The sequence below is a fragment of the Artibeus jamaicensis genome, unplaced genomic scaffold (genome assembly GCF_021234435.1).
Source record: "Artibeus jamaicensis isolate MK-2021 breed Jamaican fruit bat unplaced genomic scaffold, CSHL_Jam_final contig_241, whole genome shotgun sequence".
Classification (NCBI taxonomy): Eukaryota; Metazoa; Chordata; class Mammalia; order Chiroptera; family Phyllostomidae; genus Artibeus; species Artibeus jamaicensis.
The window spans coordinates 5686495-5701958 of NW_026521509.1; the positions used below are offsets into that span (position 1 = coordinate 5686495).

General features: G+C 35.0%; 1 protein-coding gene across 7 annotated transcripts in view; it reads left to right on the forward strand.

The window, feature by feature from the left end:
- RPS6KA6 (ribosomal protein S6 kinase A6) overlaps positions 1 to 10217 on the forward strand; it is a 125339-nt gene extending 115122 nt beyond the window's left edge. For all 7 annotated transcript variants that reach the window (XM_053662437.1, XM_053662433.1, XM_053662436.1 and 4 more), the window contains 2 exons: positions 4065 to 4205; positions 4659 to 10217. In XM_053662437.1, coding sequence (XP_053518412.1) covers positions 4065 to 4205; positions 4659 to 4784 — 267 coding nt within the window. In that variant the 3' untranslated portion in view covers positions 4785 to 10217. The remainder of the gene's footprint in view (positions 1 to 4064; positions 4206 to 4658) is intronic.
- The last annotated feature ends 5247 nt before the right edge of the window (positions 10218 to 15464 follow it).

Below are 15464 nucleotides of genomic sequence, written 5' to 3' on the forward strand. Positions count from 1 at the left end.
AGGTATGGTGAGAGTAAAGGATAGTAAATAGGTGTAGTGTTTGAGCAAATAGAGTTAATCACTACAGTAATAGAATTCAGGAACCTGTAAAGTGGGCTAAGATCCGGGAGATGTGTTGTGAAATATTTACAGTTGTATAGAACAGCTATTATTTACAATAATATTACAGCAACAATCATATGACAGACTCTATATGATCAGGATAACATGCATAGAGGGTATAGAACTTTGGGTAGTGTGCTAAATGAAAATCAGTGGTGCAAAATATAGAAAATTAGCAATACACTGTGGAGGAGAGAACAGGGGAAACCTGTCAGATGATACAGTATAACCAGTCAAGGCAAAGAAGCCTATACAGAAAGAGGAGAAATACAAAGGTACTATTAAAATATAAAAGAAGAGAGAATAATGAAAAAAATACAAATATGCCGCAACTTGTGGCTTCTCTGCTATAGCAAAGTGAAATTTGTCTCTCTGTCTCTACTATTGGGATGCCCCCTCTTTGGATCCAACTCTAGTCTTTTCCCACTTCCAAGTTGTTTGTGTCACTTTTGGGTAAAGGGAAAAAAAAGGTGGGAGAAGGGAAGAAAAAGCAGTAAGTTTGGAAAGGAAGGAAGGAAGGGAGGGAGGGAGGGAGGGAGGGAGGGAGGGAGGAAGGAAGGAAGGAAGGAAGGAAGGAAGGAAGGAAGGAAGGAAGGAAGGAAGGAAGGAAGGAGAAGAAAAAAAGTATTGAAAGATAAAATGATAATAAAATTAAAAAAATAAAAGATTACTTAAAAAAAAAAAAAAGAAACATCTCTTGTTGGTTTCACACTGGCCAAACCAGTTTTTCTGGCTGTAGCAGGCTAAGGGGCGATTGGTGTGGTCTTTCTGCCAGCCCTCTCCCAAGAGCCAACCCTGCACCTCTCCCCAGGGCCCCACAAAGGGGATGTAGGTCTTCCTCATAGCACTCTTTCCCCAGGGTTCATCTCCATGGGTTGGGGTTCGGGCATGCATGCACACACATGCCAGCCAGGCTGCCTGGGTCCCACAGGTTTGGGTGCAGACCCGTCCCAGTTCTGTGGGGGAACTCTAGGCCCTCTGCCCAACCTCGGGTTTGCTGGCAGGCTGGGTGGGGAGCAGGCCAAGCAGCTGTTGCAGAATCCTTCAGTTTACTTTCCAAAAACTTTCTCTCCTTCAGAAAGCCTGCCTCTCAGCACAGCCTAATCCCCCAGCCAGATCGGTGACTATAGGAGTCAGAGCCTGACACTGAGCCTCTCAATTCTCCTGAGCTGGCAACCACAGGGTCCACAGTTGATCTCAGCCCTTTGTCCTTAGTACCCTTTCTGCAAACTCATGGAAACAGGTCTCTCCTGGAGCCCAACCTTGCTTGGCAGGGGAGGGAGGGAGCTGATAACCCAGAGCTCTCCCAAGGACCCTTCGGCAGGCCCAGGGCTCTGAAAGAGTCCATGGTAGACGCACTGGGAGCCAGGCACTGTGTGCTGGGCACTGAGCTCTGAGCGCTGTGCACTGGCTGAGGCCACTACTGCTCCTGTCTTTGCTCTGGTACCTGAGACTCTACTGCAGCTGTCTCCTTACCGTCCGGTTTTTCAGTCTCCACTATGATTTCTGGTCTCTTATTTTCATATATGCTGGGGAACTGTTGGCTGTTTGCACTGTTCCTCCATAGATTGGCCAGGATTTTCTCTCATGTATACAGGGAAATGGAATCAGCTCCATCCTACTCCATCGCCATCTTGGAAGTCCTCCCACACTCTTTCTCTTGGATAGTATCTATTGTTATGTCTTAGCAATCAGTCTTTTTATTCACCATACAAAATTTGCTGTTAATCTTATTAGTTTATTTTTTGTCTCACATTTTAGTTTTCATGTCTAGAAGAAGTTCAATTTCTATGTTTTTATACCCGCTATGTTCCCACTTAATATTTGAACATATGGAATGGAATTTTAAATGTTTTAATGTTCTTATCTGGTGATTCTAACGTGTGTCAGTCGTGGATCAATTTTGATTGATTTTTTTCTCCTTATTATGCATTTTATTTTCCTTCTTTTTGTATACCTGGTAATTTTTGCTAAGAATTCAGGCATAGTGAATTTTACTCCAGTGGATGCAGGGCATATTTTTATTTCTGTAAATATTCTTGAAATTTATTCTGGATCACAGTTAAGCTAGAGAAATAATTTGGTAGTTTTAGGTTTTTCTTTTAATATTTTTTTAGTCTTGGGCTACTCACTACTCAGGCAAGTTGCTTCTAAGTACTTTACCAAATACTTCATGAATTAGGAAATTTTCCAGTCTAGCTGATGGGAACAGGCAATATTCTCCAACATGGGAGTTCTGATTTCTCTACAGTCCTTTCAGATAGTTCTTCCCATTGCCTTTGGTAGTCTTCCTCCACCACCACATATATACAGGTTTATCAGTAATCTCCTGAATACTTACAGGAGACCTTCTTCAGATCTCTGTAGTTCTCTCTCTGATCCTCTCACCTGTCTGGTAGTCTGCCTTCCTAACTCTCTGTCTGCCTTGCTCTTCTCTAATTCTCAGTTCCATCTCCTCAACTCAGGGAAACTGCCAGGCTCTGCCTGGGTCTCTCTTATGTGTACCAGAGCCAGAAAACTCTCTCTTCAAGGTGGTAACCTGGGGTAATCATATGGCTTACTTGATTTGTTTCCTGTCTTTTAGGGATCACTCTCCTTCATTGCCTACTCTGATCTATTGAAAGCTTTTGTGTCCTATATTTATGGGTTTTTGCAGGGGAGGAGATGAGAATGTTGTTTCAAGCAGGTGGTTGAGTCCAACTCCTGGTATTTCATCTTGACCAGAGGGAGAAGTCCATGTACTGTTGGACATTTATCATTTTATGATTATCATTTAGGTCTGTTTTATTGAAGTAACCACTGTTACATTTTTTATATTACTTTTTCATTTATTTATTCCCATTTGCCCTTTTTTCTAGCAGATTTTTTATTGATTTTTCTACTGCTTTACATAGTTTCAATCATTTCCATTATTCTTCAGATTCTGATGTTATTCTTTAGAGTTTTTAGTTTCATGGCTTCTGCTACTGGTGAAAAGTTTATGAAATGATGATTTTGTTTCCATTTTAGAAGATGCTTATTAAGGAGAGTTGACTTCTCCTTTCTCTAAAATAACGTGCTTGCAGCATTTATTTAAAATTAACACATAATTTCGTCCTGGCATTTCACCCTGGCTGGTATAGCTCAGTGGATTGAGTACCAGCTTGCAAACCAAAAGGTGACTGATTTGACTCCTAGTGAGGGCACATGCCTGGGTTGCTGGCCAGGCCCCCTGTAGGGGGCATGTGAGAGGCAACCACACATTGATGTTTCTCTCCCTCTTTTTCTCTCTCCCTTCTCTTCTCTAAAAATAAATAAATAAAATATATTGAAAAAATTAACACACAATTTTATATATTTACAATTGGGTTTCACCATTAGGTTGCATTAATTTCATAACCTTTATTATCAAAGATAAAATAAGCATAGTCACAGTTACTCTGATGAAAAACTTATGATACTCTGAACATTACTATGCTATCAGTCAGCTTCTAACCTTTGATTTATATTTTGCTTTCTTTAGTATTTTATACAGTAAACCATTAGCTGCTGGGTGAATTAACAACATGAAATCCTCCCTTTCATCTTGAATCTTTATACAAATACCCTTATACTTTGGGGCCCACCTTACCAGCTAAGATCACGAATTCCTTTCTCCTCTTAACCATTTAGCACATTCTAGGGTAACTCCTGCTAGTTTACATTTTCCTTCTCCTTCACTAACCGCATTCCAGTTCCACAGATTTGATATTCCTTGATTTAGAAATAATAGAGATTTACTGTGTATCAAAAAATCTATTTCAAGATTCTCTTTTGACAGTTAACTATTCAGAGTATAGGTTTGCTTTTGCTAAGGGTAGGTCAAATCAGAGAGACTGAAAATATGCTGATGCTTTCATATTTTGAGAAAATGTGAAGTGATATATATTTACTAAAAATTTTATTGATATATTGTGTTTCATATACATATTCATTTAATTTAGGATTTGCTTTCCCATATGCTACATATGGACCCACATCAGCGGTACACTACAGAACAAGTATTAAAACACTCATGGATAACCCACAGAGACCAGTTGGCAAGTGATCAGCCAGATAGAAATGATACATCACATGTCGTAAAGGTAAAACATGCTTTTATGTACCTTCCAAATGCTCGATATCTAATAAAGGCACGCATGCCACCAACTGATGACACATATTACCTTGAAGTATCTTTATTTTTTAAAGATATATTTGTAGATTTGTTTTATTCTGTTTTTCAAAATAACAAACATGGGCTCTTCTTGACCTCGACCTATAGCCTTTCTGATGATAAAATTTTAAAGTATATTAAATTATTGATCAAATGCTGATATAGTGATATATTATAAGACACATAGTTATTGAAATAAAAATATACAAGTAATCAGGTATTAATTCATTGAGGGATCATCAATATACAAATCAAGTATCCTCAATTATTTTCCTGGAGAAAAAACGTTGTATTCTAGTTAAATCTCTCATGATATGCTTGGAAGTTTTTTTTTCACCTCCAGAGATTTTTATTTACTTTGTGATATTTCTCATTATTTTAGGGAGCAGTAGTTGCCACATATTCGGCCCTGACCCGCAAGACCTTCCAACCAGTCCTAGAGCCTGTTGCTGCCTCAAGCTTAGCTCAGCGACGGAGTATGAAGAAGCACACCTCAACGGGCTTGTAAGATTTCCAGTGCTTGTCAGCCAAGCTGGACAAAGAGAAAATTACATGTGTGGCTTTTGCCTAATCTTATATTAAAGGCATTGTTTTCTGCTACATTACTTGAATATTCTGTGTAAGCCTCCTTATTTAGGGGGAGTGAGATTCCAAATTAAACATACACAGGTCCACAATATTCATAATGTTGTTTTTCACTAGTGTCCAAGATTTACTTAAGTATATAATGGGTGTTCATAAGGTCCTGACAACTTCTCTGCACACTCATTTCAATAGTTCCTTTTAAATAATGTTACTTTAATCATTTTTCTGGTTTTATACAATAATGGTTGGGGGGATCACTACCAATAATCAAGATGCAAGTATGATAGTATAATGCCAGTCAATTTCAGGGTCTTTTTTTAACATCAGATCCTGAAGGATAGGCTTTAAAAAAATAAAACAAATTGAAAATGAATTGTAGAAGCTTGTTATTGTGCACAACCAAAGGACTCTATTCATTTCATAGTAACTCCACTCTGCAGTTACTGAAATGTAGACATGGTAGTTTGGTACCAGAGAAAAAGTTTTTTTGTGCTAATATGTGAACTCCTGATATGGTTGTTGCCAAAGTTTTTACAGAAGAATTAAATCACAGATAATGTGTACAGTCAGACCTGTATATTGTCCATAAGTGGCCTCATCTAGAAATAAAGATTTCCATAAGGCTTCTGTAAATTTCACCTCTAAAAGAATTGGAGTCAAAGTGAAGAATTTTCTAGTCAAAGGCTTTATATTGGTGTTCTGACCTACTGAATAGGTCATAATTAAGCCTTTGAAAATAAACTACATGGTGTTCACACTACCTTGGTGTTATGTAAGCTGACTTTTAGGTGAACCAATTGGATTTAGACATTACTGTCCCTCCTTATAAGAAACTACACTGTTGTTTTTGGGGCTTCCATGTGCTTTGAATTACAGTGTAGCATATTAATCTACCTTGAATCCTATGGCAATGTAGTTGAAATTCTACTGTAGTGGGCTTGTGAGCTTAGCACACATGATATAGTATAATGCATTTCAGTAAACTTGAGACAATGCTACATAATAGTTAAACTTTCAAAAAGATGAACTGACATTTTAAAATAAGTAATATTAATAATCTACATAAAATTTGAACACATTTTTAAATTGTAAAAGAAATCTGGCCAAATTGATCTGGTCTTATTCAATTTATGATTCAGAACCACTGTGTATTAGGTATTGTATTATCTAAATAATGAAATTTTAAAGAATCTTTTTGTGTTGTTGAATAAGATACCATTACTACTACTACTACTACTACTACTACTACTACTACTACTACTACTACTACTACTGACAGAAAGAACACATGAATGTAAACTTGGAAGATTTAACAGTTTATTTCATGAATATAAATGAACTACTTGTGTGTGCTAGGTGTACTGTTTGCTGTGTATTTTATTTTGCTTAGTTCAGAGAGAGAGTTGATTTCTGATTGAAGTATACAATTTAGCCTAGGAGACATAACTTTGGTATTTAATAAAAGAAACTATACATATTCTCTATAATGTAAGTGATATATATTCCCTGCACAAAGATCTGATTTTTGGGTGTGATGTTTAAAGTATATGTCTTTAGTTTGAAATGTCTTCTTGCAGTAATTCAAAGACATTAAAGAACATCTAATGTCACATGGAAAACAGTACTTAGAAATAGACTGGTATTATATCTTGTCTATTTTTTATGCCCCAATTCGGCTTTTTCTTTCCTCATTTTGCTTTATGACTATATGTAATTGCACATAACAGTGTGTGCTCATGCACTTATTCTTGTCTTGCCATTATCTTCTTTGTGCTATTATGGCTTCCTATCAAAATTAATATGACAAACTCAGAGGTATGATTTTGATCTTAAACTTTTCAGAACAGAGATACTATTTCCATGTGTGCTTTTCTAGTAATAGAATTAGGATTAGTGAAGTTGGAAAATGAAAACTGATCAAAAATTAACTTTGTCTTTCCATAACCAGTAGTTTTTTTTAAAAATAGATGATCTTAATTTGTCAATGAATTTGCACAGAATGGTCATGCCATACAGTCCTTCATGAAAGGAACAATCAGAATTAAGCAGTGAACAGCATGATTCCTCATCACTGAGTGAGGACTGACAATGTGTAAAAGAAACATATGTGCTACTGGGTTTTTCTTACAGTTGTGCAAGAGTTTTCTGGTGGAAAACTCAAACATGGTAGCTTAATGGTTGTAGGGGGTAACCTTAGTTTAAGTGAAAGGTTTAAACTGTACCCTCTTTTTTTTAGAAGGAACTCAAGGAGTGATGCCTAACCATGTCTATTTTGGCTACAACTGCAAAGCAACAAACACAGACATAAATGGGACAGATTTTTTTATGGGACTTCTATAAATGCTTAAACAGTAAAAAAAAACTTTTTATAAGACTTTAGAACACTTGGTTTCTAATGGATTCATGAACAATGATTTTGCATTGCTTTTCTTTCTAGTTGATGTTTCTTGGTAGTGTTTCATTATAGCACAATTTGGGTTTTTTTTTATCGTTGTCTGGAAGGGAGAAGATATTGTAGTTTTTTTTTCCTGAAAGGGAAAATACCAATTTTACCCAGACTAATAATCTAATGTCCTAAAGCACATAGTATCATGCATAAACTCAGGAAACCAATTGCAAGAAAAATTAAAATGTAGTGCCAGAGATGGTGATTTCATGGGAAAATTGAACTTTAACCTATTTTGTTAGATCCAGTAATATCTAAACATTGATTTTCATAATTTACTGCCTTTGGTAATTAAACATAGTAAAACATTTTGATAGCACCTCTGGTTAGCCCAAAGGGTTTCCATATCTCTAGGCAGCCCATATTAAGGACAGATGCTTAGTGTTTTAGTAGAATATGCTAAAATAGTACTGACCACAGCAACTTATTTATACTGATTCAATAGTATTTTCCTGACCATAAGAGACCCTTTATATCTGAAGAAGGTAGAGAACCACTTATCTTGGCCTTAAGGTTAACTAGAAAATATAGGCTTTAAACTAGCAAAGCATGTCTTTGGCATTCTCTACATTCTCTTCCTCTGGCTCTCTAGCCCCTGTGTGCTATCCTATTTAATTACCTCTCAGAGGGCTCTATGATTAAATTATTCCTGAAAAATTCTGTAACCCAAAAGAACCTCACATCCTTCCCCTTCCTCAAATCTGAACTTCCATTTTCACAGAGCAGCTATTTTCAGTGAAAAAGGCGAAAGGAGAGCTATTTTGTTCCCATTTTTCCACCAGTGACTAGTAGAAAATTGGCATTTTTCAGGAAAGATGTCTACTAATCAAGCGAGTTTCTACTTGCTGGATTTTCAGGCAATCTAACCAAATGAGATTAATTTAAACTGTAATTATTATCAGGGAAGACATTTTGGGGTAAGACATTTACACAGTATGCCCCAGTAAATTGCCGTTTGTTCATTTATTATTGTTATTATTTGCACAGTTCTTGTCTTTCTACTTCTTAATTTACATTTTCTCTTAAAGCCTTCCATGCTTTAAATCACAATGAATTTCTATGACAGAATGGTGTGGAGGGAGGCAGTTGTTGTTAAATCAATAATTATCTGTTTCTCATAGCATATGATCTATAACATAAGAAGTCTTCCCATGCCCCCAGTCTCTTATTCCTATTGTATTTACAGAGAAAAGAAGAGCACAGAAAGGTTGAATGCAAACTGTCATTGGGGGTCAAAGTCTCCAGATCCTTTGTCTAGATTTCAGGACACAGAGACCCTATTTATCACAATATTTCTCAACAAGAATGCAAGCCATATTAAGTATTATAAATTGGTCAACTGCAATTAAACTTTTAGAACAATTTCTTACATTTTCAGCTTATTCAGGTTATTTTGGCATGTATCAAAAAATGAATGATTGCTATAAATAGTAGAGCAACTCAGTAGTGTGTTTTCTGCATTCCTATGCAAGACTGTAGTGGCACTGATAGTGATTTTTCACAAATACATTTTAATCATGGATGCACTGTTCCTGCTTTTAGTCTTACTATATAGTGAAGTCCATCATATAATTTTAATAAAATGCTTGATTACTTAAAATTCAAGTTGATTGCTAATACTTGGAAGTGTAGTAACTCCTAAATCATAGGCATAACTTTCTTTGAACTCTGAAGAACAACAGAAAGGAAAAGTATTTTCAGAATACAGAAATTGAAGCTTGCTTACTTATATTCTAGTGCACAAATTATGTATATTTTAGTTTGTTGACCAGCAAGAAATCTTAGCTAAATTCTTAGAAGTAATGTATATGTGATTACCAAGTTAGGATTTGCTCTGTATTCACATTTCTACACCTTGGACAATAGAGCATCTGTTTTGCTTTCATTCTATTTGTCTAATTACATAAATCAGTCTCTTCAAAAATTATTTATTAGGCATCTAATTTCATGTGGGACAGTTCTAGACATTGTACTAAGTGCTTTAGTTTCTTAATAAATTGTCATAATGTGACCAATTTAGGGTTATTTGCTTTTTTCCTTTTGTATCAACTAATATTGCTCAGGTCACATTTGAGTTTTCAGGTTCACTCTCTATGAAGTTGAGACCATTTGTAGCAAAAACAAAGTAAATTTGTTTTTTTAATATGATAAATATTTTTTTAACATCATGAAAGTATTCTAACAAGAAATAGCCATTTTAACAGTTATATAAGAAATCCTAATTAACTATTCAAATACCAGCATTGTTTGGAAATGAGAACTTATCTTGCACTAAATTCCACAGTACAAAAAAGGGAGAATATGGTGTTTCTGTGTTTAATTTTTAAAAAACATTATGTAATATTAGTTAACATTGCATTTATGCAGAGTAAATACTTTGCTGTAGCCACAGTTAAAAAAAAACATACATTGTCTTGCCAACAGTTCCCAAGCAGTTTGGGATTCCTACACTTATGTCATGACATAGAAAATGTGACATTCACTGGCTCTTCAGACAGAAATGGCATTAAATAACAGTCATGTGTAAATTTGATTCATGTGTACTTAAAAATGTAAATGCAGCTATTGAAAGAAAAGGTCCCCACTGTTCAGATAACTGTATTTTCTTTTTCTGACTACATCATGGAGTTTATACCATCATTTACTTTATAACTGTTTTTTAAAAGCATTGCTCTTTTTGACATGAAAGTTTTCATTGTTCTACATTTTTCATGTAAGCCCCACCCCAGTAGTGTACTTTATATTGCTTTTTCCCCTCACAGTGCTGCTAAAGAAATGGCTATAATTTTGAATTTACAACATGCCAAAGATGACATAGAAATTATATTTATTTTGTTTTTGTTAAAACTGTGAGCAACATTTATCAACATATCATGTTAAATTACTGGCATTTTCTGGGTACGAAATAAAAAGGCTACAACTTTCTAACATTTACAGTTGACCTTGCTTTATCATTTATCAGTATAAAACAGTGTCTGCTTTTATAAACACATACAGCTATTTGCAGATTTCATTGAAAATAGCTGTATATTGTTTAGGAGCCAGTTGTAAAAAAGGTATTTCAAGATATTTGTTTATGTATATACCTTGATATGTTTGAAACTAATATTTTTCTTATTTTAGGATTACTCTTCTAATGTGCTTCTAAGGGAAGAGGACTTAAGAAAATGAAGAAGATATGGGGATTGACAGAGGAGGGGAGAGGGCGGAAATGGGTGGAAGGGGGAAAGGGAGAAAAAGTGGGAACAACCGTAATAGTAAACAATTTTAAAAAGAGAGGAAAAGAAAATGAAGAGTTACAATAATTTTAGAACTTATCAGGAAATACATTTGTCTGCAAGTTATTTAAAGTGGCAACTTAACCTTTTATGCATTAAAAACAAATTAAAATCTTAATCTCTAAGTCTTGAAAAATTATTTTAAGATTGGAGTCAAGTACAAAAAAAGATTGGCATCAAGTAGAATAATAACTTCTGCCTCTCCCACCTCCAACGTTTATAGGCCACGTCAAGTTATAACAGCTATTTGTACATATAAAACTTGATTTCATTTAAGGTTCAGAAATATATTTAGAGCTCAGCAATCAAGATCTTCATGCATCTCTTACATTTTTCTCAGCTTCTTAAAGGTAAGCAACATAGACCTAGAGCAAATGGAAAGTCTACAAAAATTGCTTTCCCATTGACCGCCTCTTTTTCATCTCTTTTTTGCTACTGCTCCTTTTACATTTCCCATGCCCCCAACCATTTAGTAAATATCTGATCACCATTTCTAATTAAAATACTTTATAAGCAGCTTATACCCACCAAAATGTTACTTCAGTGTGCATATGTCTTTTAAGCATCAGCTTCCAAGATAATGCACTTTGGGTCACTGGGGCCCTGAAATAAGGTAGGCCTACCAGGCTATACCTGATTTAGTTTTAGGTAGACTTGTAGGGCAGAGTGAGGAGGTAAAAGTTGACTACAGTTTGTTTCTCCCATGATTCTCCCAATGCCCTCCTCTTTACTTGGAGAGAGATATTAACTGAAAATGTTGGAGACATTATGTGTGTGTGTGTGTCTGTGTCTGTGTGTGTATATTCCTCACCCAAGGATATACTTATTTTAGAAAGAGGAATGGAGAAAGAAACATTTATGGGAGAGAGAAATATGAATTGGCTGTCTACCGTACATGCCCTGACCAGAAATTGGACCCACATCCTTTTTGTGTTTGGGATGATGCTCCAGAAAACTGAGCCACACCAGCCAGGACTGGAGGCATATTTTTTTGAAAAAAATATTTTGAAAGAATTTAAGTCATTTTACTACTGGCTTCTTCTAGAATTAGTACCTACTCCATTAAAGCAAACGTAGCTCTCCTTCACTTTTCCTTCTGTTCCACTTCATTGCTGAAGCAGGCTAGGACTCAGACCTTGCCTTTTGCCCCCTCCCCCCACATCAAGACATTCAGATACATTTGTTACATTTTCTAAAATTAGATAATTGTAGTTTTATAAATATTATAAAGTAAGCCACTACAGGATATAGTAAGCCAATCTATACTATAGGATATGGTTTCTCAGGATGGGGAATCTTATGATTTCTTAGGAAATCGTTTCTTAACATACAAAGTTTGCATTCCCAGGATATGGTTTCTAAGGATAGGGTTTCTTAGGATATGGTTTCATAGAGTATAGTTTCTTAGGATATGGTTTCTTGGGATACATAGTTTGGATTCCTAGGATGTAGTTTCTTAGGATATGGGTTTTTAGAGTATAGGTATTTAGAATATGGTTTCCTAGAATACATAGTTTGGACTCCTAGATTCTGGTGTTTATGGATATGGTTTATTAGGATATAGTTTCCTAAGATGTGGTTTCTTAGGGTACATATATTATGTCCTAGGATATAGCTTCCTAGGATATGGTTTCTTAGGATACATAGTATGGTTTCCTAGGATACTCTTCATTAGGATATGGTTTCTAAGGATATGTTTTCCTAGGATATGGTTTCATAGGATGGGGAATCTTGTGATTTCTTAGGATATGGTTTCTTAACATAAAAAGTTTGGATTCCCAGGATATGGTTCCTTGGGATATGCTTTCATAGAATATAGTTTCTTAGGATATGGTTTCTTGGAATACATAGTTTGGATTCTTAGGATATGGCTTATTGGCATATGATTTCTTAGGATATATATTATGAATTCCTAGAATATGATTTCTTAGGATATAGTATCTTAGAATGCAGTTACTTAGTATATGGTTTCTTAGAATATATAGTTTGGACTCCTAGGGTATGGTTTCTTAGTATATGGTTTTTTAGAATATAGGTATTTAGGATATGGTTTCTTAGGATACATACCATAGTTTCTCAGGATAGCCTTTATTAGGATATGGTTTCCAAGGGTATGGTTTCAGAGGATATGGTTTTCTAGGATATGGTTTCTTAGGATACATAGTATAGTTTCTTAGGATATCCTTTATTTATGGTTTCTAAGGATATGGTTTCCAAAGATATGGTTCCCTAGGACATGGTTTCCTAGAATACATAGTATAGTTTCTTACAATATTCTTTATTAAGATATGGTTTCTAAGGATATGGTTGCTTAGGATATGGTTTCCTAGTATATGGTTTCTTAGGATACATAGTATAGTTTCCTAGGATATCCTTTATTAGGATATGGTTTCCTAGGATATGGTTTCTTAGGGTACACAGTATAGTTTCCTAGGATACCTTTATTAAGATATGGTTTCTAAGGATATGGTTTCTTAGGATAGGGTTTCCTAGGATATGGTTTCTTAGGATACATAGTATAATTCCCTAGGATATCTTTTATTAGGATATGGTTTCTAAAGATATGTTTTCTTAGGATATATTTTCTTAGCATATGGCTTTTTAGGATACATATATGGTTTCCTAGTATATGGTTTCTTAGGATACATAGTATAGTTTCCTAGGATATCCTTTATTAGGATATGGTTTCCAAGGATATGGTTTCCTAGGATATGGTTTCTTAGGATACATATGTGATTTCCTAGGATATGGTTTCCTAGAATACATAGTATAGTTTCTTAGGATATTCTTTATTAAGATATGGTTTCTAAGAATATGATTGCTTAGGATATGGTATCCTAGTATATGGTTTCTTAGTATATACAGTATAGTTTCTTAGGATATCCTTTATTATGATATGGTTTCCAAGGATATGGTTTCCTAGGATATGGTTTCTTAGGATGCATAGTATAGTTTCCTAGGATATGATTTCTTAGGATACATAGTATAGTTTCCTAGGTTATCCTTTATTATGATATGGTTTCCAAGGGTATGGTTGCTTAGGATATGGTTTCCTAGGATATGGTTTCTTAGGATACACAGTGTAGTTTCCTAGGATATCCTTTATTAAGATATGGTTTCTAAGAATATGATTGCTTAGTATATGGTTTTTTAGGATAAATAGTATAATTTCCTAGGATATCTTTTATTAGGATATGGTTTCTAAGGATATGTTTTCTTTGGATATTGGTCCTTAGGATATGGTTCCTTAGGATACATATATGGTTTCTAAGGGTATGGTTTCTTAGGATATGGTTTTCTAGAATACATAGTAAAGTTTCCTGGGATATCCATTATTAAGATATGGTTTCTAAGGATATGATTTCCTAGGATATGGTTTCTTAGGATACATAATATCATTTCCTAGGTTATCCTTTATTAGGATATGGTTTCTAAGAATATGGTTGCTTAGGATATGGTTTCTTAGCATATGGTTTCTGGGAATACATATGATTTCCTAGGATTGGTTTCTTAGGATATGTTTTTTTAGGATACATAATTTATTTTGCTAGGATATGGTTTCTAGGGGTATGGTTTCTATCCTAAGAATAGGATAGATAGGAGTTTTGACTCCTAGGATATGGTTTCTTATGATATGGTTTTTTAAGTAATGTTTTCTTAGAATATGGTTTCATAGGATATGGTTTCTTACAATACATAATTTGAATTCCTAGGATATGGTTTCTTTGTGGTTTCTTATAATATGACTTCTTTGTATGTGGTTTATTTGAATACATGGTTTGGATTTCTAGGTTATGATTTCTTAGGATATGGTTTCATAGCATACTTATTATGATTTTCTAGGACATGGTTTTTTAAGACATGGTTGCTTAGGATATGAATTCCTAGGATATGCCTTCTTAGAATACATAGTATGGATTCCTTAGATATGGTTTCTCAGGATATGCTTTCTTAGGATGTAGTTTCCTAGGATATGGTTTCTTACTCAATGGTGTCTTAGGATATGGTTTCTTAGAATGTATACTTTGTATTCCTAGCATATCCTTTACTGGGATATTGTTTCTCAGGATATGGTTTCTTAGATCATGGTTTCTTAGCATATAGTTTATTAGAACATATAGTTTGGATTCCTAGGATATGGTTTCTTAGGATACATATTATGATTTTCTAGGACATTGTTTATTAGGATACACAGTTTGGATTGTTAGTATATCTTTTCTTAGGATATAGATTTTTAGGATATGGTTTCTTTGGATATGGTTTCTTAAGATATGGTTTCTTAGAATACATAGTATAGATTCCTCAGATATTGTTTCTCAGGGTATGCTTTCTTGGGATGTAATTTCTCCAGATATGGTTTTTTTCTTCTTATTATTATTTTATTGTTCAATAACAGTTGTCTGTGTTTTCTTCCAACCCCCACTACCTCCAAACCCACCACCTTCCTCCCTTGCTTCCACCCTCTCCCTTGGTTTTGTCCATGTGTCCTTTTTAGTTGTTCCTGAAAACCCTTCTCCCCACTGTCTCCTCCCCCTTCCCCTCTGGCTGTTGTTTGATTGTTCTTATTTTCAATGACTCTGGTTATATTTTGTTTGCTTTTTTGTTGTTGTTGATTATGTTCTCATTAAAGGCGAGAGCATATGGTATTTGTCCCTCACTGCCTGGCTTATTTTGCTTAGCATAATGCTCTCCAGTTCTATCCATACTGTCATAAAGGGTAGTAGCTCCTTCTTTCTCTCTGCTGCATAGAATTCCATTGTGAAAATGTACCATAGATTTTTGATCCACTCATTTGCTGATGGGCATTTAGGTTGCTTCTAGCACTTGGCTATTATAAATTCTGCTGCTATGAACATTGGGGTGCATAGGTTCTTTTGGA